The sequence below is a fragment of the Pterocles gutturalis genome, unplaced genomic scaffold (genome assembly GCF_000699245.1).
Source record: "Pterocles gutturalis isolate BGI_N339 unplaced genomic scaffold, ASM69924v1 scaffold29184, whole genome shotgun sequence".
NCBI classification, from domain to species: Eukaryota; Metazoa; Chordata; class Aves; order Pterocliformes; family Pteroclidae; genus Pterocles; species Pterocles gutturalis.
In genome coordinates, this window is record NW_010129077.1 from 40,782 (window position 1) to 65,767 (window position 24,986).

At 37.2% G+C, this 24,986-nt stretch overlaps 1 protein-coding gene across 1 annotated transcript in view; it reads right to left on the reverse strand.

The window, feature by feature from the left end:
- The window catches only part of COBLL1 (cordon-bleu WH2 repeat protein-like 1), a 33,568-nt gene extending 23,365 nt beyond the window's left edge, over window positions 1-10,203 (reverse strand). Inside the window, exons 1-7 of the mRNA XM_010079845.1 lie at window positions 10,181-10,203; window positions 9,429-9,608; window positions 5,095-5,296; window positions 3,956-4,184; window positions 2,217-2,255; window positions 1,228-1,322; window positions 862-1,101 (exon numbers count right to left, since the gene is read on the reverse strand). Of these exons, the coding sequence (XP_010078147.1) occupies window positions 862-1,101; window positions 1,228-1,322; window positions 2,217-2,255; window positions 3,956-4,184; window positions 5,095-5,296; window positions 9,429-9,608; window positions 10,181-10,203 (1,008 nt within the window). The remainder of the gene's footprint in view (window positions 1-861; window positions 1,102-1,227; window positions 1,323-2,216; window positions 2,256-3,955; window positions 4,185-5,094; window positions 5,297-9,428; window positions 9,609-10,180) is intronic.
- Window positions 10,204-24,986: the final 14,783 nt, after the last annotated feature.

Below are 24,986 nucleotides of genomic sequence, written 5' to 3' on the forward strand. Positions count from 1 at the left end.
GACACAAATTCTGAACTTCTGTTGAACAGTGCTCTCTTGTGGTTCTGTGCATCAATGAAAGTGTAAATCATTGCATAAAGATAATGGAAGTCACAGCATGAAATTTCTTGTCTCTGAGCCTAACACAAAATTAATCCCGCAGACTCTTGCATTTCATTTTTCTAGCATGCCAATAACCTCATTTATTAAAGACCACCTTTAGATACTGCATTCAAAGCAAAGTATGAAATTAAAAAAAATTATAAATTTTACTCTTGATATTTAATTGGAATTCACAATTGACAATATGTGCAACAGAAGGATAACAATGCATCAATTCTCCCAAATTCTGCTGGCAGGCTTTCTGCATTGCATGGGATATATAGGTTACTTAAATACGTAGCCCACATCTCATAGCTTCAATTAAATACATCCCTATTTGATTAAAATAAAACCTTACTGCAACTCGCTGGTAGCAAAAGAATGTTAAGACTTCTTCCCAAGATTTCCACTTTTTTCTAGTAATGTTATGTAAAGAACAGACTATCTTTATCACATGTAACTAAAACATTAAAATTACTGGAAAAATCAAAACATCAATTACTAGATATGATAAAGTGAAACAATGTTCTCACATTTAAATATATAAACTATTCATGAAAAAGAACAAAAAGGTGCTCACAATACCAACTTACAGGATAGAAAGTTTAAAAGGAACACATCTTTCAATTTATGTAGTTATTTTCAAACTAAACTTTTTAAAAGCAAGTACTACACTTTTATTTCCCATTTATTTCAAGCCTCAGCAGGTATTAACAGGGTTATCAGGATTATTATGTCTAAACTTCTTGATTTGCGAGAAGTGAAGCAAATGTAACTAACCTGTTCATTCCTGTCAAGGCTGTTAGATTTCGCAATATCAGATGCTGGTCTGACTTGGGCTTGTGCAAGTTCCTGGGGAGCACTCTGAGAATTTGGCATAGGCGGTAAAGGAGCTCTCCGTTTCTTTGGCATTTCAGACGGCATAGTGTTTGAATCATAATGCTTGCTAACTGTGTTAGATCTCGTGATAAATGCTGGCCTTGGCTTGCTCATCAATGGAGTTGCTGGGGCACTGGCAGCCTTGAGGTATAGGGGAATTAAAAAAAACTTCAAGTTACTTACACTTTCTGGAAAACAACCAACAGTATGGATTGCTCAATATCAACAAGTTTCTAGAAGTTTTGTTTATACAAAGTTACATCTTACTTGTTCTCTTTTCTTCCTGCTTCGTTGAAAAAAGCTGAAAAATCCTTTGTGTTCTCTCTCCTTCAGAACATCTAAGTTTTCAGGTTGGCAGGAGTCTAAAATAGAAAACAATAGTTCTAGATGTTATTTATTGCACAGATTATTTCTCCTGCATTCTTACTATTTCACTGTATGTCATAAGCCTCCTGGAAGGATATACCAAACACATCATAAATCACCTATATTAATAGTCTTTCTAAACACTGCAAAATGAACAGATTTCCTCCGATCCACGTTCTTCCTGCCTTTCTTAGAACTCGGAATAGATGAGTTTTAGCTGCTGTTAATACCCTCGCACTTAATCCAGCCCATCCCACTTGTCATGTTATGGTTCATATCACAAAGGCTGCAAAAGGGAAAAAGAGGATCAGACTCTCCAGCTCTCAATTCCCAAAAGTTTACATTCATGGCAAAGTGTGAAGTGAGACAAGTCAGGCACAAGCCTGCACATGGTATGACTATGGAGAGAGATCACTGAAACACCTGGTAGGTGCTACCCACGTAACTGCACGGCAGTCAGAGTCAAGATAATCAAGTCCATTCTGGTATCTTGCAGGATTTATCCTCCTTATGCCATCTTATTCACGCAGATGAATTGTAAATCTAAAGGTTCTCTCTTTTTGATTTTTACTAGATCTGACTTTCTTAAAGAAATCCTATAGGATGCAAATGCAACAAGCAACAGAAATCAGCAAGGTCATGATGGGCTCTTGGTACAAGTATCAATATAAACATGACTGTAAATTTAAACAATCGATCTAGGGCAAAACCATACAGAAATACTTCGTATACAGCCAGGCCTATCCACTTCTGTATTATCTTTTAAAATATATATTTATGATAAGACAGAGATAATTACTCATGTCACAGTTAAGCAGATGCTATAATAGGAGCGGATGGTAATGTCGCTTAAGTGCTACAGCTTCACCGCCTATTTCAGTAAATCATACCTTGCAAAGACGGTAAATTTAAATCAACTGGTGATGTGGCTACAGAAAGACAAAAAGAAAGACAGAAAATGTGAATCTGAATCAAGGATGCAGTTATAAGTTATAAACACAGAAAGCCAGGCTGAATCTTCAACGTTAGGAAGAAGTAACTGGGTATTTTCCTGAAGTAAAAGGATGTGTGGCTTTACTACCTAATGCTATATGCTATTTGAGAACTTGAGCCTAAAGACACGCAACACTGACTAGAATCTGGTAAATAAGGAGAAAGGGTCCACTTATATTACTGAAGGAAAGAGGAAAACTAGTATATAGAACAGTTTGCTCTGTAGGTTTTGTGTTGTCAGGCAGTCCAAACTTGGAAAACAGAGAGGAATGTATAATTAAAATACAATCTGAATAAAACAAGATTTTAATTTAAACCCTATTAATTAAAGGTATACCTCACCATTTACTTTCATAAAGAAAGTTGAAACTTGAGAGCTTTGAAGTTGTCTGTGAAATTGAAATGCTGAACTACTTTGTGTCAAGAGAACTGAAGTGTATCTAAATTTCCTAGTGGGGCACTGCCTTATAGAAAGTGTATATGCCCTTGTATGCTCTCCTAAGGATTTTTGGCTGTTGATTCAAACAAAGCACATATCATGCTGTGCAAAAGGCAGCTCTGCCAGTCTGGAGATGAAAGCAGTAGCCAGACAACAAACAAGACAATGCACTACGGGCACATGTAGTCCAAGTAACATGTTTAGGCAAGTAAAAATATGTTGCTTTCCAGTGAAGAAGAGAAAGATATTTCATTTTTGTTTTCTCCATGGGAAAAGGACATATTTTCCAAATGTGTCATTCTCCTGTTCTTCAAGATAACTGGCCTTTGAGAAGTAATCAAGAGAACTCTTGAAAGTCTAACCATCAAACGATAAGGTTACCATATTTAGGTAGAAGGGGAGAAAAGACACAAACAAAAAACTCAACAAAAATCCCCAAGATTTAGAGGAGAAAGAAAAACAAGTAAATAGAACAGTGGTCAAGAACAAGAGAGCGCCAATATTACTGCATGCTATATTGAGGTAAAATTTCCTGTGAGAAATGTCTGAAACAGAACAAACCACACTGTACAGAATTTTTCAATCACAGTATAATAAACCCTTCATGAAATAAACAGGCTTACAGCTAAAGTTAAAGCCAGGCACAGGAATGTCTGTACAAACGTAAGGAAGTTAGTTCTTTGTGCCCCTGTTGGACCACAATTAAAAAGAAAATTATTACCCCTTCACAACCTACATAATTAGTAAACAGCACTCAGAAATATACATGAACACCATCAGAATATTATAACACTTTTAAAATGTTAAATAATTTTTAAAAACCCCTAAATTTCTCTAATGTTTCTGTTCTTTTCTGCTCATCTGATTCTCTGTCTTTTCTATGAGTTAAGGGAAACACAGTGTTGTTGGTCTTTTTGGGGAAGGGAACGAAGGGGTTCCTTTTAAGTGACGATTTGTACTTTGCCACCTTTTCTAGTACAAAGAAACACTTTGTTAGAAAATAAAACCTTTATATAGCAGTTCTGAAGTACAGGGAAACTTGTCCCAGTTTCAATTTTGTGGAAGACTAATAAAATACATACTGAGTTGCTAGAAATTAATTTCTTAATAAGTAAAAAGCCCCAACAAAACATATACATTATTGAAATACTAAGTAAGTATATTTTCTATGACAGCAATTTTAAAATGTTACCTTACCTCGACTGATATCCATGGCATATAATTCTCTTAGTCCAAGGTCATTAAGAGATTTTGTCACATCAAGGGGTTCTTGAGACTGGTAATTCTTCAACAGCAGAGTGTGTGACGGATCAAACTCACATTTACTACAGATAATTGGTATGAGTTCTTGAAGGGGTGAATGTGGACTAACTCTTACTACCGTCTTCTGTGTCTTCTTGTAGTTTATCACTACCCTTACTGTTTGCTGAGGAGAAGAAAATTCCAATAAATACCAGCACAATTCTGCAATTTTTATCACAGCCTTACAGTAATCACAGGAGTTCCCCTTAGGGACAGCTTCACCAATGTTATAGATTCAGAAACATCACAAGAGAAACTAAGAACTAATTTGCAGTTCCATTCTACTCAATAAAAGGACACACAAACAGTTTGTTCCTCCCTTAGCATGTCATTTACCTGTCCAGCAGCATACACGCCCGAAGCGAGATGCCCCGCTAGGTTACATTGGGCAGCTACAGAAGTCAGGCAATGAGCTATGAGTGCGTGTGTGCGTGCAGGATGAAGGTTAAAGGGCAGCACAAGAGCTCCCTTGGCCCTGTGTAAGTGCCTTAGATAAATTAAAAAAACAGTCTTCTTCTATACAGCAGAAGGACAAAGGTAGAAGGAAAGATTTAGGCAACACCCAGAAGCTGCTTTAGTACTTCTAAAAGCTCCTGCCTTCTTAAGGGTATATAAAAATAGCCAAGTAACAACAAAAACGTACAGCATGTATTAAAGGAAAATTAACAATCATAAGGGTATATATATCACAGCATGACAGATGGAAGAAGTTGCTGACTTTCAGTTTGTGTAAAGCTGTACTCAGCCACACTTCACCTGCAGAATTTGTCAAAAGGACACTAAGATGTGGGATTTCAAATAATATTGTAATGTTTCCTTCTTTCAGCAGCAAAGATGTTTGCTGCAACAAAGTGAGATATATTTTACCTAAGAGGAGGTTATCAAGGACATGGAGCCAAGCATTTCACAGGGGTGCATGGTGAGAGGATGAAAGACAACAGGAAAAGCTGAAACAAGAGGCTGAGCTACCAGCTTAATTTGTTGAATACAATAGTGATTCTAATTTCTCAATATGCTTTAATTTTACTTCTCACCTCTGGTATAACCGGAGCGGGTTTCTTTTTATCCATTTGTTTTGGCTTTAAAATCACCTTTTCCACTTCAAGCATTCCCACTGGTGTATTGGGCTTGAATTTAATCTGGCTATTTTCTGCTGACACCAACTCTATAGTGTAACTTGATGGATTTAAATGATACTGTGCACAGAGAAAGATCAGCAAGTCCATCATGGGTGTCCTGTAAAAGACAAATGGAACTCTCACCACAGACAAAATTAAGCAGGCTATAACAAAATGTGCTGCTAAACATTCAACCCAAGTCATCCCTTCCCTTCCACGACTAAATAATTACTGCTAGGCACCAACTTTAAATATCTTCAACTTAAAAAAAACCAAACAAACAAAAAAAAACAAAAAACAAAAAAACAACCCCCCAGAAAAACCCCAAACCCTGCCAAGCCCCCAAAAAACACCATTAAAAAGAAAACGGAACCAGCTTTCACAAAAGTATGCCAAGTGGTTGAGCAAAGGGGGAAATTTTTTCATGTGTGAAGTGATGCTTTTCTTGAGGTCAGCAGGGAACTGTAAATTATTTGACATTTAATGCAAACTGTAGCAGTGGTGATAAATGCCCTCCTATTCATTAAGAACAGTTTCCTTCCAAAGCTTGAAATTTTTATATCCATTCCGAGGCTACAAGGGACTTTATTTTCAGAAATTCTGAGCATGAGCCATTTGTAAGAAGCAGGAGAAACAAAGCTTGAGGAAGGCGCCTTTCAAGGAGGTCTTACATTAGGGATCCCAAAAGGAGAGCCAGGTGTTTGCTACAGACAAAGGGAGAGAAGCTAAATGACAATGCAGTAGTTGAATGCCATTTCTTGAGAAGCTCTGTATGATGCAAAATATGTGCTTTTCACAATGAAGTATGTGGCAAGCTGAATTTTTCAGATGTAATCACTAGCTGTACGTCCTCAACAGTGTATTAAGATAGGCTGAACATTCCCAGTTGCTACTGGAATAAATTTATTAAAGCTGTCATTTAAACAGAAGTGTCACAGAAGTTCAAATAGACAAAGCTAAGGAAAGTATCATAACTTTGCATGTCACAGCAACTGACTGAGTTATAGTACTACCAGGTCACTGAAACTGGTCATTCCTCAATAATTTTTAGAGCTGTGTAATCATCTGTAAGGAGCATTTCATTTTGACACCCTGTGCATCTCTCAGTTACAGCTACAAACAGGGAAATCTATCACCTGCTCTGTCTCACAAGTATATTATGAAAATAATTTAAAAGCCTGTGAAGCAATCTAATGCTATGTTAAAATGAACACTGAAGTGTCTAAGAGAAAATTAATAAAGCGTTTGACTGGTATGGCTTTATCAGAAATCTTAAATTCTAGATGTGATCTCATAACAGGTGCAAGTGTTCTGGCAGCATAGACAAATGTGAAAATAGATGGTTTCTACAAAGAGAAATCAAACTAAGCAGAATTATAGATAAAGATGGTGAATACGTTTATTAGGTTAAAACAGACTTTTCATATTATATAGTTCTGTAAAAAGAATTAAGAATGACTCAATGTTAGAAACTACTGTGAACACTGTTTTTTCCCCCCTTTAATTAACCCTAGAATATCACTCTTGTTTTCACTTGGTCTTAAAGAAGAAGTGTACCTTAAGCAAACTGTCTTCTGATTTCTAAGCAGGGCTGGACTCTCTGGTGCACATGCTGCACTTCCAGAAGACGGAAACAGTTTGCAAGCTGACAGATATATTTACTGTGGACCTGTTACTTTTTTCTTTCCCCCCAGAGGGAATTTTCTGTCTGGTTAAGTGGCAGGAGAATACTTGCCTCAGGAGACAAAGGCAGGAGGAACAATAAAACCAAAAAACATACCGAAATGATGCTCCAAGGCATCAAAAAGCAGCTATCAGATGGTCTGAAGAGGTATAGAAGAATGTAATATACTCCCGTGACTTCATCTAGATGATATACATTAGCCTGAGGAATACCATGGGAGATGCACTGAGCAGTGCAGAAAAACAACTATTCCTCCCTCTTCACATAGCTAAACCAGAGAGTTTATTTCAGTTCTTCTCTTGCATAAATCACAACTTGCTCTGATTAGAAAGAAGGAACTACTCTTTTTCTTGTACTTCTAACCCATAATAGAACAAGTACATCCATCTCACCCTAATAAGGAAAAGGGCTGCAAATGCAGGTCATGTCATTCCCCCGTTTCACTGGGGGGTAGCGCAGGGGAGGAGGGAGTGAGAGGAGACAGCAGATTACTTCTGTAGTGACCTTTCTGGTTATCAGCCTATCCAATAAGTTACCCATTAATTTTTTCTGGGACACTTTTATACACCGACTGGTTTTGAAAGCTGCCCTTCCTCTGGCCTTCAGTTACTGGAAAAGGGTGAGAACACCAAAGATGACCAGAAGAATCCACAAGCAAAAATAGCAGAAAGTGAAAGCCGTCCTGTGGAAATGCACGGTGTGCATTAATCAGAGTCACAGGAGTGACAGAATAATAAGTGAGAAACATACTTTTTCACAAACAACAGACAGGTACATGCAAATCAGTACATGAAAACAGGGATTCAGTGCAAATTTGCTTTCCATTGGTACTTCCAGAAATTACCTCCTTGACTGGATGATGCTAGACTTTAAGTGAAAAGAAGAAAGAGAAGTTCCTGACAGTGTACACATGGAGACATGGAGTCTCACCTTTAAAAAATTTTAAAAACAGAGGAAGGCACCTTATTTACAGACAACAATATTCCTTGCTGTAAACACACTAGCAAAAACACCATGAAGTATCATAGTAGTCACCAATTATTTCAGAAAATTTCTTCAGAGAAATAAAACCTCAGATTTAATTTATCCTGAAAAATCACACGGAGTCTGAGGGAAGAAAAAAAAAAAAAATCCACAAAAGCTCATCTACTGCAGCTCTGGTGAACAAGCTGGTATTTGATGTCTAAGCAACAACCTCATGAACTCTAGCAAATGACAAAGCGTGCAAACAGACTTGAGCCAGACTTTATCTCAAATTAAGAAGTAGGTGTAACTACACATTTACATTACCTGGTTTAAATGAATAAATAAATAAATCAGCCTGATTGCTTTCAGTAGCAAAGACATTGGCAATACACTAACACAAGCACAATATACAAATAGTTTCTTTATTTCAGCTTAGGAAAGCAACAAACTGGCATCCTAATTGCTCGGATCCATACAAGGCCTTCCATAGGAGTTAGCCCTTCTTAGTAGACCTGCTATGATAATTAATATAACATTTGAAGTCCCATAATTTATGATTTCAACTCATCAGTCAATGCCCAGGTCTTTCTGAGGTAAAGGTGACTTGAGAGTTATACGCACAATCTATACTACCAATTAGCAGACTGAAATATGTATTTCAAATTAATACCAGCTTAAGGAAACGTATTTGGTAAAAAAAAAAAAAATTCCAAAGCTGTAGCTAGAAACTATTTCTTTGAAGCATTATAAATTTTATCTGAAGTGATTGACACCTTTTTTTAGGACTGCTAGTAGTCTATAGCTAGTAGTGCTGAGCAAGCGCTGAACTTTGTACCCAAATAGGATGCAGTAACTCATCGTTAAGGCTAATGAGGAAAACTGGCATGGGAAAATTCAGTGACTCATACAAACCACTATTTTTCTAGAGATAGGCACTGATACATGCCATACAGAATTTTTGAATCTCAAAAAATAGTCTTCCCAAAAGGTAGGTAAATGTATAAAGTATGTTTCCACACCTACTCAAAAATCATAGCAGAATCATAGAATTATTTAGGTTGGAAAAGACCTTTAAGATCATGGAGTCCAACCATTAACCTAACACTGACATGTCTACCACTAAACCATGTCCCTAAGCACCGCATCTACACGTCTTTAAATACCTCCGGGGATGGTGACTCTACCACTTCCCTGGGCAGTCTGTTCCAATAACCCTTGATAACCCTTTTGGTGAAGAAATTTTTCCTAATACCCAATCTAAACCTCCCCTGATGCCACTTGAGGCTGTTTCCTCTCCTCCTATCACTTGCTACTTGGGAAAAGAGACCGACATCCACTTTGCTACAACCTCCTTTCAGGCAGTTGTAGACAGCAATAATGTCTCCCCTCAGCCTCCTTTTCTCCATGCTAAACAACCCCAGTTCCCTCAGCCGCTCCTCCTAATGCTTGCTCTCTAGACCCTCAACCAGCTTTGTTGCTCTTCTTTGGACACATTCAATGTTCAGGCTTACACAAGTGATGCATTTTACTGATTAAAACCTCACTTCATGGTTGAAGTAAAAAAGAAAATTAAACAAAAATGTCATTCTGTGTAACTTACCTCCCGTTAACTGTAGTATACTTGATCACATCTCCTGGCAGGACCACTGATAATTCAATATCTTTATCAATTATGTTTTCTTTCTGTTCCATGCTGAAGTTGGCTGATTCTGTGTCACCAAATGGAGAAACAGCAATGGGTTTTGTTTCAGACGGAGGAGGCGGCGCTTTAGATTTTCTTCTGAAATAAATGCATAAAAATTAAAAGTCAAGTATGTATTTACACATATGATTCCATACTGGCAAAATAAAAAATCTCAGAACAGGACTGAAACACACTTAATTCTTTTCACTTGAACTGCGTAAGTGATATGTGCAGGGAAGGGATGAAAGAATACTTTAAATATACAATCAGTGGTGACAGAAGATACAACAGGCTAAGGTTATCTATAATATATATAAAAAAAAAAGAAAACAGCCCAATAAACATCAAGCCCAAAACAAAAAATGTTTCTTAGTATACATTAAAAAAGTAAATTAATTACTTTTTTCCTCCCTTGGGTTATTCAAAAGACCCTATTTGTGCATTCTCCAAACAGATTTACTAGATAAACAGAAATACTGTACTACACAGTATGAAGCCAAATTGCATTGACAGTATGTTTCATATACAGGATACATAGGCGAGGGAATAAACATATTTTTCCTCTCCAAATTTTTTCTTTTGATTATTAAAATAATTCAAATAAATCCTACCCCCTCTAGTCTCTTTACTTCTATACAGTAATAAAATAGTAGTATAACCAATTCTACTGTGTTGCAATATTTCTTGACATTTCAGTCACAATATGCTTCCTATATTTTCCCCTCACCTACGCTGATTTCCTATTTTAATTTTCTCAATATTCTTTCCCATCTTATTGACAAACCAGTGTACTCTTGAATGCAAAGTGATCACTAAATAAGTTTCACTCAATAAAAAGAGTTATGTAAAAGGAAAACTCTCTACATCTCTTAATATATTTATGTTACCGTAAATTCTCATGGCCTGCAGGATTCTCATGTCCTACAACATATAGTCCAGCATCCCCTTTTATTCAAATAACCTTCCACAATTCACTGATACCATCACAAGGAAAAGATACTATTATTAAGAATTTCACCCTTAGAAATAAAAACAAAACACGCTGTGGAGATACATTACCTCATGAGAACTTTGATTTTTTTTATAAACATTCTTTTAAAAAGCTTGAATGGAGCCACAGTCACAGAAAATTAAAATACATTTCAAACCTAATAAACAAAGGTTCCAAAATATGCTTGCAGTTTAGCGTCTGGAGCTGTACCAAAGTTTGTTTACTTTAAACGTAACCAAAGAAATCAACTTCTATAATTGTCCTAGAGAATTAAAACAAAAGATCTAGTGTATGACAATTAAAAACATACATCTTTCTCGAGAAAACAAAGTTTAAAGTCACTCACAATGAAGAGCAAACAAGGTCCAGAGCAGCATTGCAAAAGATGACTGTGTAATGAGACTTCACATGACCGATCTGTTGCTGAAAGGGCTTAGAGTTTTGAACTTCAGAACTCCGTGCTGAATAATTAACTATTCACGGCCTCTCAGAACTCATCGCGAGTACTCACAGTCCTCCAAACACACCAAAAGAGGATTTGCCATCAAAATTTATACCTCCTCTCTGTTAATGTTTTAAATTAGCTTTGGTCCACTCTGCATACAATTCAAGATATGTGGAGTTAGCTGCAAGTTTAACTTTGGTCTCTACAGCAGCTTCTCTGGGTTGTGGCTGGGTTATGTGAACATTGCAAAATGTATGAATCAAACTTCTTTTTACTCCTCCCTGACTTGTTTGGGAGTTTTCAGCATGATTTTTAGCTGTCATATAACTGCCATAAAGAATTTATTAGCCAATACAGAGCATCTATACAACTATTAAAAAAAACCCAACCAAACAAAACAAAAAAAAAAAAACAACCCACGATGACATACCAAAAAAAAAAAATCCAAACCCAAAGTGAAGCAGTACTGATTTTCTCCTTCTTTACTCATCCGTACACCTTTAAGTGACTTCATACGACTGCTAAAACATATTTATTGCAGCTCAGAATTTAATGTTTGAAGACTACATGCCACAGAAAGATTTGTTGGCAAATGATAGTGGACTCTATTTTCCATTAAGCAGATAAATGCAATTTCATTGCTGGAACTCTACTATCACTAGAGAGAGTGCAATCAAACACAGCAATAAATACACAGTCCAGTTCAGTAAAAGTTGGCTTTATTTATACAGTGTCTAACTTACACTGTAGAGAGCTAGAACTGTCAAAACTTGTGTGCAACAGTTAGATGAAGTTCCATGTGTTTATAAAGAACGCATTTGCACACCCATGGGGTGAGGCAGTTTAACGAGGTCAGCTGAATCTCCATATACAGAGCTGTGCACCCTACCCATCCCTAGCACATCCCCATGTTCATCACGGTTAGTTATGCTTACGTTTCCCACCCCACACAAAGGAGGAAATATCTCCAAGTGTACTTTCTCAGAAGTTATGCTGAGTTTTTGGCAACCTCTTATGAAACAACTGGGATCCCAATACTTTCATTTTCTGTTCCCAGATGCCCTCTCTCTTTTTCTTCATTTTTCAACAATTTTCTCATTCTTACTCCACAGTATTTACATTTGGTCTTACAGCTTTTTCTTTTCTTGAGTTTGTGTCTGTACCTTGCCACAGGAGAGGCTGTCTGACAGGTAACAGAAGCCCTGCACTCCCAGTGCCCCAGAGGTGGTATTGGGCAGCAAGAACAATTTCAGTACATCTACAGGTGCAAATCAAGAGCAGCAAGCGACAGAATGGTGGAAATACACTTGTGGGGTAGTTTTAACCTACAAATCCTCTTCTCCTCTTTTGTGCTATGGGGCCTCCAAGAAGATGACACAGGTGATTTCTCTCACAAAGGCATCCTCCGCATGCCATTTTAGTCAAACACCAAAAAGTAAAATCAGCATTAAGTAACACCAAGTCTATGCCATAATTTCAAACATTTATCCATCTTAAAGAACAGACAAACAAAAGCCCAGTTCTCTCTTGCCTCTTCAACTCTATCAGGTATTCAGCAAGCCAGGAAAGTTACTAGTTTTTAATGAATTTGCTAAAAAGACAATGAGAGTGGTTAAGGTAGGTTATTCTCCTGAAAACCCTTGACTTTTACTAAGAAAAGATACAACCATAACAAAGAGAATAAACTCCCAATCATATAAAAACAACACTTTAGAGGTCAGAAAGAAGGTGTTCAATAAATTATCTCACCCACATCACCTTTCATGTTCAGATAGCTTCCAGATGTGTTAGGAGCTAAGCAGATCTATTCTAATCTTCAAAGTAAACATTAGGAGTTAGAACAACCAAAAACATACTCTGTTTTCATGGCTACTATAGAACTAACAGAAAGCTGCGGGAAGAATCAAAGTACAGCTTATTAGGTATGACATAGAGGGAGTTAAGAGAGAAATTTTAACGAAATAAGGCCACAGCTCCGAATAAAAACTTCTATGGAAATCGTGCTGCACACAGTGCAGGTCCTCACTCATTCCTTGTCTCCACAGATCCCAGCCTCATCAACCGACTGACCTTCCCTACACAAGACGTTAAAACTCCCAACCTCAACTGACCAGAAGGGATGTGCTCCCCACTGTTTATCACCAGATAAACAATTCCAGCTACCTATTATGCTGCAACAGCTTGAATATCATCTTCTGTTTAATCAATTGCTTAAGATGAAGTAGGACAAAAGAAAAAAAAATGAGAGAAAAAATTTTCTTCTTCCTGGCCCCAGAAAAGGCAGGCAGAGGGACACCCACAACATTCTCACAGGGTCCCACAAAGACAAGCTGATGCAGCCTGGGCAGAGGTTGCATTTCCCTTGTTACCAGTGCACCTGGAACCCACTGCTTCTGACAAGTCTTTCAGCTAGCCCTCATCTTGTGAGGTTATATTGTTCCCAAGAGAATTGATTCATATCTCTTAGAAATTTAAATTTCTGAAGTTCCACTTGCAATCTCCATCAGTCTTTGTGACAGAACACAGTTCCTGTAAAGACATGAGAGAATTCTTTCAGCCAAATGCAGACAGAAGACTTCACCAGTTCATTAAGAAAAACAATACATCTTTTAAAATCAAATGCAAGGGCCATGAAGTCAAGATTTTATGTGCTTCAGATTCCACTTCTCAGAATAAAGTGTAATTGCTCTATCTCAACATATTTCCTGCTTGCCAAAAAAAAAAAAAATAAATAAATAGAGTCAGTGATCTGAATGTGTGGAAGCCCTTTTTTAAATAAAGGTCTGGCACAGTAAATAAATAAGGCATCTATTTATTTGATTTTCAAAAAAATTCCTGTTAGAAAGTTACAAGCAGTATATTTTTAACTATCAGTAACTAGAGAAAGGCACTTTAAAACAATGAGAAATACTTGAACTAACAGTGACCTGGATATTCCATTTATCACCAGCACTTCCTTTCGATAAGGATCACTTTCCCCCAAAAAAATTGAGAAAAAAATAAAGGAAATCTATCTGCTAGATTTATGCACAACCAAAGGCTATATAAAAAAAAATCCACCTCTTCAAGTATTGATATCAAGGAATATTAATGTTTACAGCACTTAACTTCCTGTTTTGAACACAATTACACGAGATAGTATACTAAGACAGTTGATAGCTCTCTCACTGAAATAATTTTGGAACTAACCTCCAACATCAGAACCGTCTCTCAAGTTTTCAATAGCAATCACTTAAGACAGGAAGGGTCATAAGGGACCTCACCTGCAATTCAGTCATCTCTCAGGTATTGAAAAAGTTCATTAAACATTGTATAATAAAAACTTTCTACTGTACAATGGATAAACTTAAGTTTGTTAATTTGACTTATGGCACCACGAAGAACACTGGTTTATACAAAGAGCAGCTATACTCATTTTTATATCAAACTCTAAAAAATTATATATGCCAAAAGTACAAGCAGCACTTCATTTTATTTTCACTCAAAGTCAGAAAAGTATCTAGCTCTATTAAGATTACATCATGAGAGGAAAAAGGCCACTGCAATAAAGCTTCCTCTAGAGCTTTTCTTGCCTTTGACCTCTCACCCCAAGCAATTAATATAATGCCTTCTCCATTATTACAATAACACTGCTCCAATGCTACGCTGTAGTAGCAGACAGCCGCAACCTTGCCCATCATCCGCTCAACCGGGGAACAGCTGAACAAGGGTTCAGGCCTACATTAAGTACATACATCAGTTTTGGCCAACAGGTATGCAAAATATTTAAGCCCCTAATTTCACCTATATTGGGCATTCCCAGCCCAATACTCATCTTCAATACTCACAGAACAAATTTGTCTTCTACACTAGCCAAAGAGCATGAAAGTACCAACTTTCCTCTTCAGGGATTATGGTTACACAGCATCGCAAGTGCACGTCTGCAAGATGAAACACTACTTGCTAGGAAAAAGCCTGGAGACAACTATGGCATTACTATCTCATCTGCTCATCATAGTCCAGACTGAAGTTATCAAGGGAAGTCACTCAAAAAAAAAAAAATCACTGCTATATATTTCAGGGCATATGTATTACAAAATCTCTTTTAAAAAAAAAAAAAAAGAGGAGGAGGGAAAGTATTTCATAACACAAATATTCAGTAAACTACATTTTAAGTTCAGTTGCACATTGGAGCTCCCAAATTTGGACTTGATAATTACATAATCAAACACATGAAAAATGGATTATTTTACAATAGTGTCTATTGTCCATGGGCCAGTCAGAAAGGCTGGTTTCATCTGCAGTATAATTATAGATGATATTTTTGTTTTCTTTCCTTTAGTGAAATGCAGCTTGATTTTCATTGTTATTGTTCTTAATCTGAATACTAACAATAGCATTGATGTATCTACTCTACATGGAGTATTTTTTTTTTATCCTGAGAATTGGAATACATAGCTTTTCTTGTTATAGTAGCTACAGAGATGTTGTAAAGCCACTCTGCATAACCTTGCGACAGTTGGAATTGAAAATACTCAAGAGTAATAGGACCATTACTCTTCCCATCCCCACCCCCATCAGTGCAGCAAAATAGCCTATTTATGAGCACAGGATATCTTCTACGCATGCGAAGAAGATAAAGAGAACACAGTTCCCACCTTGAGGTGGGCATGAAGACACAAAAATGAGGCAACTTCTGAAAACTACCCTTGGTGCAGTCTAGGATTTAGACAGAAGCCCATGCAATGGATCAAGTTAAGCGGCTGCCATTTGAGAATGTCTGTCCTTTCTTCAGGTAAAGTTACTCTCTACTGGTAGAGCCCAATCATGCATTTGGGTCTCACAGTGAAAGACTAAGACAAATGAACATCTGAACAAGGAAAGAGACTCCTCAGCAGTACATTGCTTTCTTTTCTAATGTTCTAATACATTGTCCTCCCTCATCTTTTAATTAAAATCTTAAAATAATGCAGTTTTCTTAATCATAATCCTTAAAACTGGACAACTTCTGGTACATGTCAAAAAAATCTGTTCCAAACACTAAGATTTGTTCTGCTTATTAGAAGACTTACAATTTTGGTTTTGAAGTATCAGCAGACCATAATGAGCAGTTTCTAAAGTGGAAACACTTCTTCCCACCCTTTAACTGAATGTCTCAACTTCCTACTTTTGGTTGATGTTTTTGTAAGAAGAGAGACCCACATGGGACAGTAAACAAAAAATTCATCTAAGAACTATTCTCATTTCATTCCTAATGGAGCTTTTTCACCATGTTTGGCATTACCACACTAAGATTAACTTGAAAATATTTAACACTTATTTGAAGACTTCCACTGACTCCCTAACTTGCCATCACCTCTACTTCTACCCAAATCATGCCCAAAGAACAGTTTACTGTTGCTCATGAAAAGCATCTCTCTTTTTGGTGGAACTTAAAATAATAATTTTTAACTGGAGTTTGGCTAGTTGAAGCGTCACATTCTATTAGTCTTGACTAAGTTAGCACACAGGTTTCTACAGAAAAGTTGGGTTGACAGAAGTGCTGCAAAAAAAGGTTACTTTTAAGTTAGTTTTAACATAGTGTAGTTTTCTAATATTTATCCTTAACATTAAGTAGCCTAAGTATTTGCTGTATCTATATAACGTGCCTCTCAGACTTGATACTAGCCTTTCATCTCTAGATCAATATCACTGTTTGATACACAGTCTCTCTCTATATTTCTATGATAAAGGCACAAGCTGGATGTTAAGATCAAGGTATGGATCAATGAGAATCAAGCACTGTCCATTCTTGGGATATCCCTTCAAGCCAGGCTTATGATACATGTAGGACAAAATAAAGGAAAATATTTGATGTATCTGCTCCATAGAGAAACATGAGCTTTCAAGTTCTAAACTCATCCACTTAGTTATTTGGGGAAGATTCTAAGGTTATATTGTATGGATATTGTGTCTAGCAGGTGGCTCAATAGGTACCAAAAAAACCAAAGTTAAGAAACACATTCTAAGTTCAACTTCCAGGTAGAGGAACAAACATGAATGATTTGTAAATTTTTTGTGATAATGGGGTATTTCACAGTGCACTTCTCTGTACAGATTCCCAAGGCTGAAAGAAGACCAATATTGCAAATAATACTGGTATTTTAAAAAATTACAGAAGAATAAGATGCTACTAGAAATCAGGCACTGGGTAAATAGCTCTCCCAACACAAAAACCTGTTGCGCAACTGATTAACCAACTGACATGCCAGTAGTAATGCTACAGATGATAAGATTAATAAACTCATCGTTGAAGATTATCTCTATAGGTTTACTCAGTGAGGTTCCAGCAAATAACAAATCATCTGCAGATGTTCTCTTACTTATGCCTGTATTCAGATGACTGCTACAATGAAAGCAAAGAATGTAAAATACCTGTGTTTCCACTCTCTTTCCATAAATAAATTGGATCAAGAAAATGAGGCATCCCTGGAATCAAGACAGGTTTTCAAACCTCTTGCTAGAGAAAAGTTTTTCCTAGTCAATGGGATGTGTGGAATCCCCTCCAACTAGCCTCATAGCTCTGAAGAAAAGAATTTTTTTTAAAAAAGTCTTATCCTCGAGAGAAATAAATCACAGGACTGGTACGGTAACCGTGACAGTAAGGTGAAAGCTTAATGGAATCTTCGGACGTCTGGTTCACACTAAAAGCAAGAAATCAGCAAATGAATCCTCCAGCTCCCTCCAGACGATTTGGAACAGACACTTGCTCGTCTGATTGTCTGTCCCCATGGCAGTGGCAGTCTTGAAAACAGAACAGACTGTATTCAAGCCATAATTCATGCAGTGTTTTCTTTTATTACAAGGAAAAAGGGGAGATTCAGGAGGAACAAATACAAATCTCTATGGTATGAGCATGTTTTTAATTGTGCACCTCTTAGCATTAAAGGGGCACCAACTCCAGTGTAAGCTTATGTAATGTAATTAAATCAAGTACAAAGTTAAAACTTTTCTAGAAAAATAATGTATTGCTGTTCACAGCCAAATGATACCTGTTATTACAGTGACCTCTCCAAGCTCATTCCCAACTCCTGAGCACAGATAGCCACTGACTTAGTGTTGTCTTACACCATTCAACAAAACATAGTTAGCTCCTCTCTAGGCACAAGAATTAACTCGCTGTCAGGAAGACGGCCAAGAGCTCAGAATACTAGCAGGCAACAGAGGATAACAACATACTTCATGCTATAAATTAGCACAAAGTTTATTGTTATTACAGAGGAATTATAGAAATGTGTTCTGATACAAAAGGCCCTTTACAGCACATTCTGTTGTGCCCAAAGAAGTATTTATTTTTCTCCTAAAAAACCCACAACAACAACAAATTTAAAAACTCACCAACCAGAAAAGAAGAAGTGTAGTGGAAAATTAGTTCCAATGACATGAATTCTAGAGAATTTAAGAACTTAGACTTCTGAGGTAAATAGGGCTAACACAAAATACAAGTAATAACTTGTCATGTCCGTATGCAACATACCTCTGCAGTAAGCACACACTTATATCTATTTGCAACCTTTTCACAAAGTATCAAATGCAAAAAATAACTCAGATTTACTACCAAAAGAAACTACAAAAAACTGGGATGACATTCAAAACTATTAAAACTTCATATGACTCAGCCTTTATTATATTTACAGTTATGAAAACAGCAGAAAGAAAGGAGAGCAGGGAAGAGAAAGCAGTAAATCTGTAACAGTAATTGAGTAATATATAACTGGCTAAATAAACAGGAAAAGAAAACAAAGAGCAGCTTAAACTGAAAGGGGAAGCTTAACCTTTGATACACTAATAAATCTAACAAATGCTTAAAACTCAAGTAAACGTATGTTACCTCCACTAGGAACAAACACTCAAATCTTTTTCAAGAACTGCTGCAAAAGGATGCTCATACAGATGTTTTTCTCCCATGACCAGTAAGAAAAGTTCAATTAAGGGCTCTCAAACAGAGTAAAACCTCAATCTGCCCTTCTGGCCGTTATCTCCTAGTCATGAAAGCAGGTATAACATCACAGTCTTTTCAAAGCCTGCAGATGAAACACCTAGCTCTGCTCATGGCTTTTTCAGCTGCTATTCTGAACATCAATAGAGGGAAGGATTGTCAATTTATCTGAGCTTTTCTGCGGCTGCTTTTCTCTCCTGTTCAAAATCATGTTTTAGAAGCAACACTGGAGGCAGGCACTGGATGGATTTAGAGGTTGGGAAAGGTAAGGAAAAGAAAAGCAGAGCTACTCAGTATCACAGCAGCCAGGAAAGAGGCCAATACAGACCGTTCCCTTTTTCCTCGCATACACACATGCCTCAAATACAGGCATGTGGACATAGGTGTCGTTGGGTAATAAGACAGCAGCTAGGAAGCTCTGCAGTAAAAACAGGGAAGACAAACTTTACTCCCTCTTCCTTTTAGCTGCTATAGAAGGTTGGGTTCAACTGTGACAGTCCCATTTCTCAGCTGAAGATTCACCTACAGGAAGAATAATTGAGCTAAGCACAGAGATGCAACTTCGAAAAGCACTGCAGCTAATTTCTGCTTTTCATGCAGCTGTTTGGAACAGAACAAGTTTTCTCCCTTGTAGAAAGCTCTTCAGCCACCAGGAGCCTTCTCTTAGCAGTTACGTGCTTTAACTATGTAAGGTTTTGTATATTTGCATAACCAAGAAATAGAAGGGTTTAGTAAATTGGAGAATAAACATGACATTAAGCATTGGAAGGGAATGGGAACCAGGGAAAGTTTCTATCCTGAGCAAGAATCTTAAAAAGAAGTATATATATACATACAGGTGCTATGTGACATATGAAGAATGGACAGTGTTCCTACACAGACAACCATGTCAGTAAACAAGTACAGGAAAGAAAATTAAAGACAAGAAAGTTCAGGCTGAAAATTGTACTAAAAGAAGTGGGTTTTTTACTAGACTGGAAGAGAAGCATCTTGGCAGTCAATATCCTGAAAGCTAGGATGTAATAAAGAGGTTTCTCCCAAGGTATGAAGGTAGCTTTAGTTCCGCAAACAGGAACACTGAGCGTCTCAGGCTAACACTCTGTGCAAATGTAGGAAGAAATGCTCTGAGTACCTAGCTGCTGCCAGATTCACCTGCTCATCTTTCACAGCTTCTTCCTCAACATTCACTCCCCTCCCTGCATCCTCCTCAGAAAGCAAAGTGGGAAACCCTCTTACCTCCAGGAACAGGGTTGCGTTTACTATCTCCTCCAATGTCAGTGCTGCTGCTGGAGCCCTGATCTCTTAAGCACCGTGTGAGGGAGGCAGGTGTAAGCACAGCTAGAGGTCCTGTCCCAGCCCCTTCACAGCGTAAACCCGACCAGCAGCTCTCATACGCCTTTGCTGCCACTGACAGTGAAAGCTCCCTCCCCTTGGTCCTACTTTAACTTAAACTCCCAACTGGTTGGCAATTCAGGGCCTCAAATAAATGCTTCTATTTCCTCCCCAAACTCATCTCCATTTACATACAAGAGCTGCTGTTAGCCCCCTTCTCGGCTTTCTTCTGCACACTCAGAATCCCCTGCATCTATTTCTTACTGGATTCTTGCAAAAGGCAAGGAAGGAAGAAAATATTTCTTCAAAGAAAGCTGGCTCCCTGCATGATGGTGGTAACACCAAATCTATTTTGTATGACCCATTACTTCCATTACTTCTTACTAACCTTTATAACATTTATAACCATTTGTAAATCATTTATAAACCATTTTGTGGAAAAACTTTCCTATACAACTATACTGATGAATAATTTGCTGTAACTACTATGCTTCACTCCTGTATTCACTCCCTCATCCTTTTCAACTTTCACTATCACAAGTTTACACTCAGCATTTTTCACTACTGAGTTTTTAACCTATTAACATGTGATTCAGTGCCAGAAGCATACTGACTTTTACAAGAGGTTCAACTGAACAAGATTTCTTAAATTGTTTCTTTGTTGCTGTAAGCAAAGTTCACCTTGTCATTGTGCAGTTATTCAGGTGTTTAGTCTATTTAGGTACTATAGAATTGATTTAATGCTTTCCATGATAAATCAAAGTGATATATAATATTCAAGGAATACATAGAATACACAGCAAGGACTCTGCTATATTAAACACTAAAGGCATTAACTTTTACAAGTTCTTACAAACAACAAGTGTTTTCTTTCCAAACATAAGATCAAAATCAGATGAAAGACTACAGAAGTCAGAAAAGCCTTATAGTATGCATGAAATAACAACATTCCACATTCAAAATAATCTCAATAACCTCATTTGAACTTCTAGGCCCCAATCATCAACTTAAAATAAAATATGGAACAGCTTCTATACCCAGCAATGCACCACTGAAATTTCAGCAGTCCATCCACATGGATAAATTTGCAGGTCTTTATACACCCTCAGGTTTGAGACAGAAACAGGGTTAAAAAAAAGCTTTTGTACCTTGGACTGGAAAAATTATATACTTTCTCTGAAAACAGGACAGACATTCTTCTTTCTTTTTACAGATCTATGTTTGAGTTCTGGCAATCTATGTACTGCTCTACACCCGAATTCTGCCTTCCTTCCCAGAGCAATGACTTAAATGCTGCTGCAAATACATAATGATTGGTAAATATTTTTCCTCACAGCAGGTGTTAGGACAAGTTCAACCAAACAAGCAAGGAAATGTTGTGTAAATACCAACATTTGCATTCTCACTCTTGCAAAATATGTCACTTTACACGAACAAACACTTCCAGAATTCCCATTTAAACCAACTAGAACAGCTCTGTGGGTCAAAGTTTTAGCTGTGTATAGCAAACAAAATATTTGTTAGCATAACATTCCTCAGTAAGAGAATAAAAGTATTACTTTGAAGCCATTCTGCTGATCATCTAAACAAGGAGAGGGCAGAAGAGCAGCTAAAAACTCATGACACTACTTTTCTGCTTACCTCCAAGATAACACAGGTCTTTCTTCTCCATTAAAATCAAGTGGATTTCTTTCAATAGTGTATGTAGTTAGAAGGGACGGAGTGTGTGTGTGCATGGCAAGCTCCCTGTTGTTTCCTTCCGCTGCTGGTGACATCAGTAAGCCTACCTATTTATACTCCCACCACCTGACCAAACAGCCTGCAAAGTACATCTAGAGATTTGTATAGCCATTAATCCTGACATATCTACTTCAGCCAATTCAAAAGAGTAAGTAGCTTTGTTATGGCTTCTGTGGCTTCACACCATAAAAAGAATATAATCCCGCTTTCTGCACCCCCTTTTTTTTTTTTTGCAAGATAACTGTAATGGGAAGTTTTAGAATACAGACACTGCCTTCCCTACATGCATTTTAGCCTTCCCTGTTTCGCTGTCAGTGAGACACCCAACTAAACAGCTCAGGTGAGCAAATCTTAGTGACCAGTGGAATACTTAGGCAGCAGAGGTAAATACCCATTTACATCCAGTGAATTTGCTCCTCAGTACTACCTACAAAATTATTGAAGCTTAAGATCATGATGAATCAATTTCACAAACAAAAGTACAATATTTATGCTATTAGTATAATAAAAAACAAATCTGAGTGTTTGAAGAAGGATAATTTACAGAAGCTTGACCTCATTGTCAATTAAAAACAGAAGCTGCTTACAAGCAATTCTCAATTCAGTTACCTCTTCCCAAAGTCAAACCTTAACACACAGAGCCATGTGAGGACTGCTTACCGATAAGTCTGCCCAGAGAACAGGAAGCAATGCAGCCAACAAACTTTTCTGGGCAAGCGCTATCACCAGCGGCAACATCCTGCAGGTTCCCATCATTGGGAAATATTGCTTCTAGATCTGTATGAGGCCACATAGTGTTTTGAAGTGGTTCGTGTACCGCCTCAGTGAGAGGATAACGCCTGTGTGAGTGCATGTATGCGGAGTGAACAACATTACTGACAATTCCTTATCTAGCCTCTCTGACCTGAGAAGTCCTGTCACCAGCATCCACCTCCCATTATGTCAGACAAAACAGAAATCTCCGCCAGTTTTACCTAATGTGCGTAAGGTTGAATGAAACCAAGTGTCAGATAAATTGTTGGTTGTGTTCCAAGCCAACCACATTCTGCAACCAAACTTCAAGAGTTAACAACACAAAGAACAGAAATCCCTGAAGCTATTTCAATTGCGTGAAAAGCTGGAGACAACAATAATGCAGGCACGGCCAGACTTGCAGGACCAGACCACCAGCAGTAAAAATTTCAGTGCAGACAGGGTATCAATGTTGTCTAAAATACCAACACTTTCGCTACAGCTAGTATGCCCTACACCAGACAAAACATTTGGGAATTCCACTTGGAGGCATCAATTACTATCTGCTCCAAGAGCTGCAGATAGAAATATTCAAGTAGTATTCACAATAATAAAACATCTGATTTTTTTTCAGTTCTACTGGTATCTTGTGGTACTAAATTTTACATACTGTTTATCTACTTAGCAATTCTCTTTTTATGGCTTTCATTTATTAAATAGTGAATTCATTGCTGTTGAAAAATCATGTGGTTTTCATTCAGGAAGTCACCAAGGGAATTTAATACTATCGACCATGACAAGCAAGTGCCCAACATTTCAAAAAACCTGAAAGGGAAAAAAAGGTTTTCAGTTTCTACAAGTATGTGCCTGGCTACTTCCCTTGCATCTCACAGAGGTTACTTTCAATTTTTCCCCTGCTGATATCACTCTGCATAGGCTAATAGTGGTTTTGATTTTTTTTTTTTTTGCTAAGTTCCTAGAGTGCTTGTGAAAGGCAAAATGTTGAGAATTTTAAAAGACAGAGTGCGAGGAGAGCTGAGACAGGGTATTAGGAAAAAAACCCAAACATCTAAGGGAATGGAATTAAAATGTTTTGTTAGAATCTCTTAAGGATTAGAATTTTAAAATGCTCCTCATTTTCCCATAAAGCAGCTACTTAAACTACTCATCTTGGCACTGCTGTATTAACAAACATTCCCTAAAAAGGAAACATCAACTGACTAGTATCAGTAGCAACAGGAAATGCATGTGAATGCATCATAAACATGGAATTTATTTTATTTCTTGTCTGTATGCTTTAAAAGAAGTAAACAATCTAATTTTGCTAAATACAATGACACTACAGTGCTAAATACAAAAGACTTTCTAAAGAGGTCCCTGTACAGGTCACATTTTTAGAACAAATGTTTCATGCTCTTTAATCCACAGAATTGTTTCCAAGACCAAAAGGATATGAAGACTTGCATATACTAGTGAGGGCAGTAAAACAAAAGCTTCCGAATATTCATTTTCGGATCTTTAATACCTTCAGATTCACGTCTCTGATTACCCAGACCATTGAGTATTTCGGCATTGGGGGAAAACAAAACAAAACAAAAAACCAAACCAAACAAAAAACTCCAAAAGCTCAACAGGCTGTTAGAACTCAACGGATGTGTATCAATTATCTGTATATGGAAAAGCTGGTCAGAATTATTATTTTTTTTTTTTCAGTCCCCAATAGGGACATATCTGTGAAGTTGGGAGCTCTTTGAACCTATTGTCTCTACTGCTATAAACAAAAGACTGTTTTTTAAAACTATCTGATATTTCATCTAACCCTGAAATAGTAATTATTATATTTTTGAAATAATATCCATGAGAAAATAAAGTCTGAAAGCAGCAAGAATAGCAGGAAACCCGGATTACTAGGCTAGGAATAGGCATTCTTCCAGATTAAATTCCCGCTTCATTAAATACTCTGTTTCTTTAGTTGCTTTGTACCTACTGAGATGACATCTCATCTGTGATGGATCAACACAGTCAATTCTCCAGGGAAAGGCAAATAGTTTTGTTCTATCGAAAAGAACTGGAGAAGAGAGCATAGACAAGAGGCTTCCAAATGGCTTGGAAGTGGACCAAGAACTTGTTTCTTTTTTTTTATGCAAGTCACATATCAACAAGGAAAGTTGATTATAGATTGTATAATCACTCAGCATTAATGGGGACTTAATTATTTTTCCTTTATTTAACATTTTGTTTAAGGATTGTAAGCAGCATCATTAGACAATTCTGTTG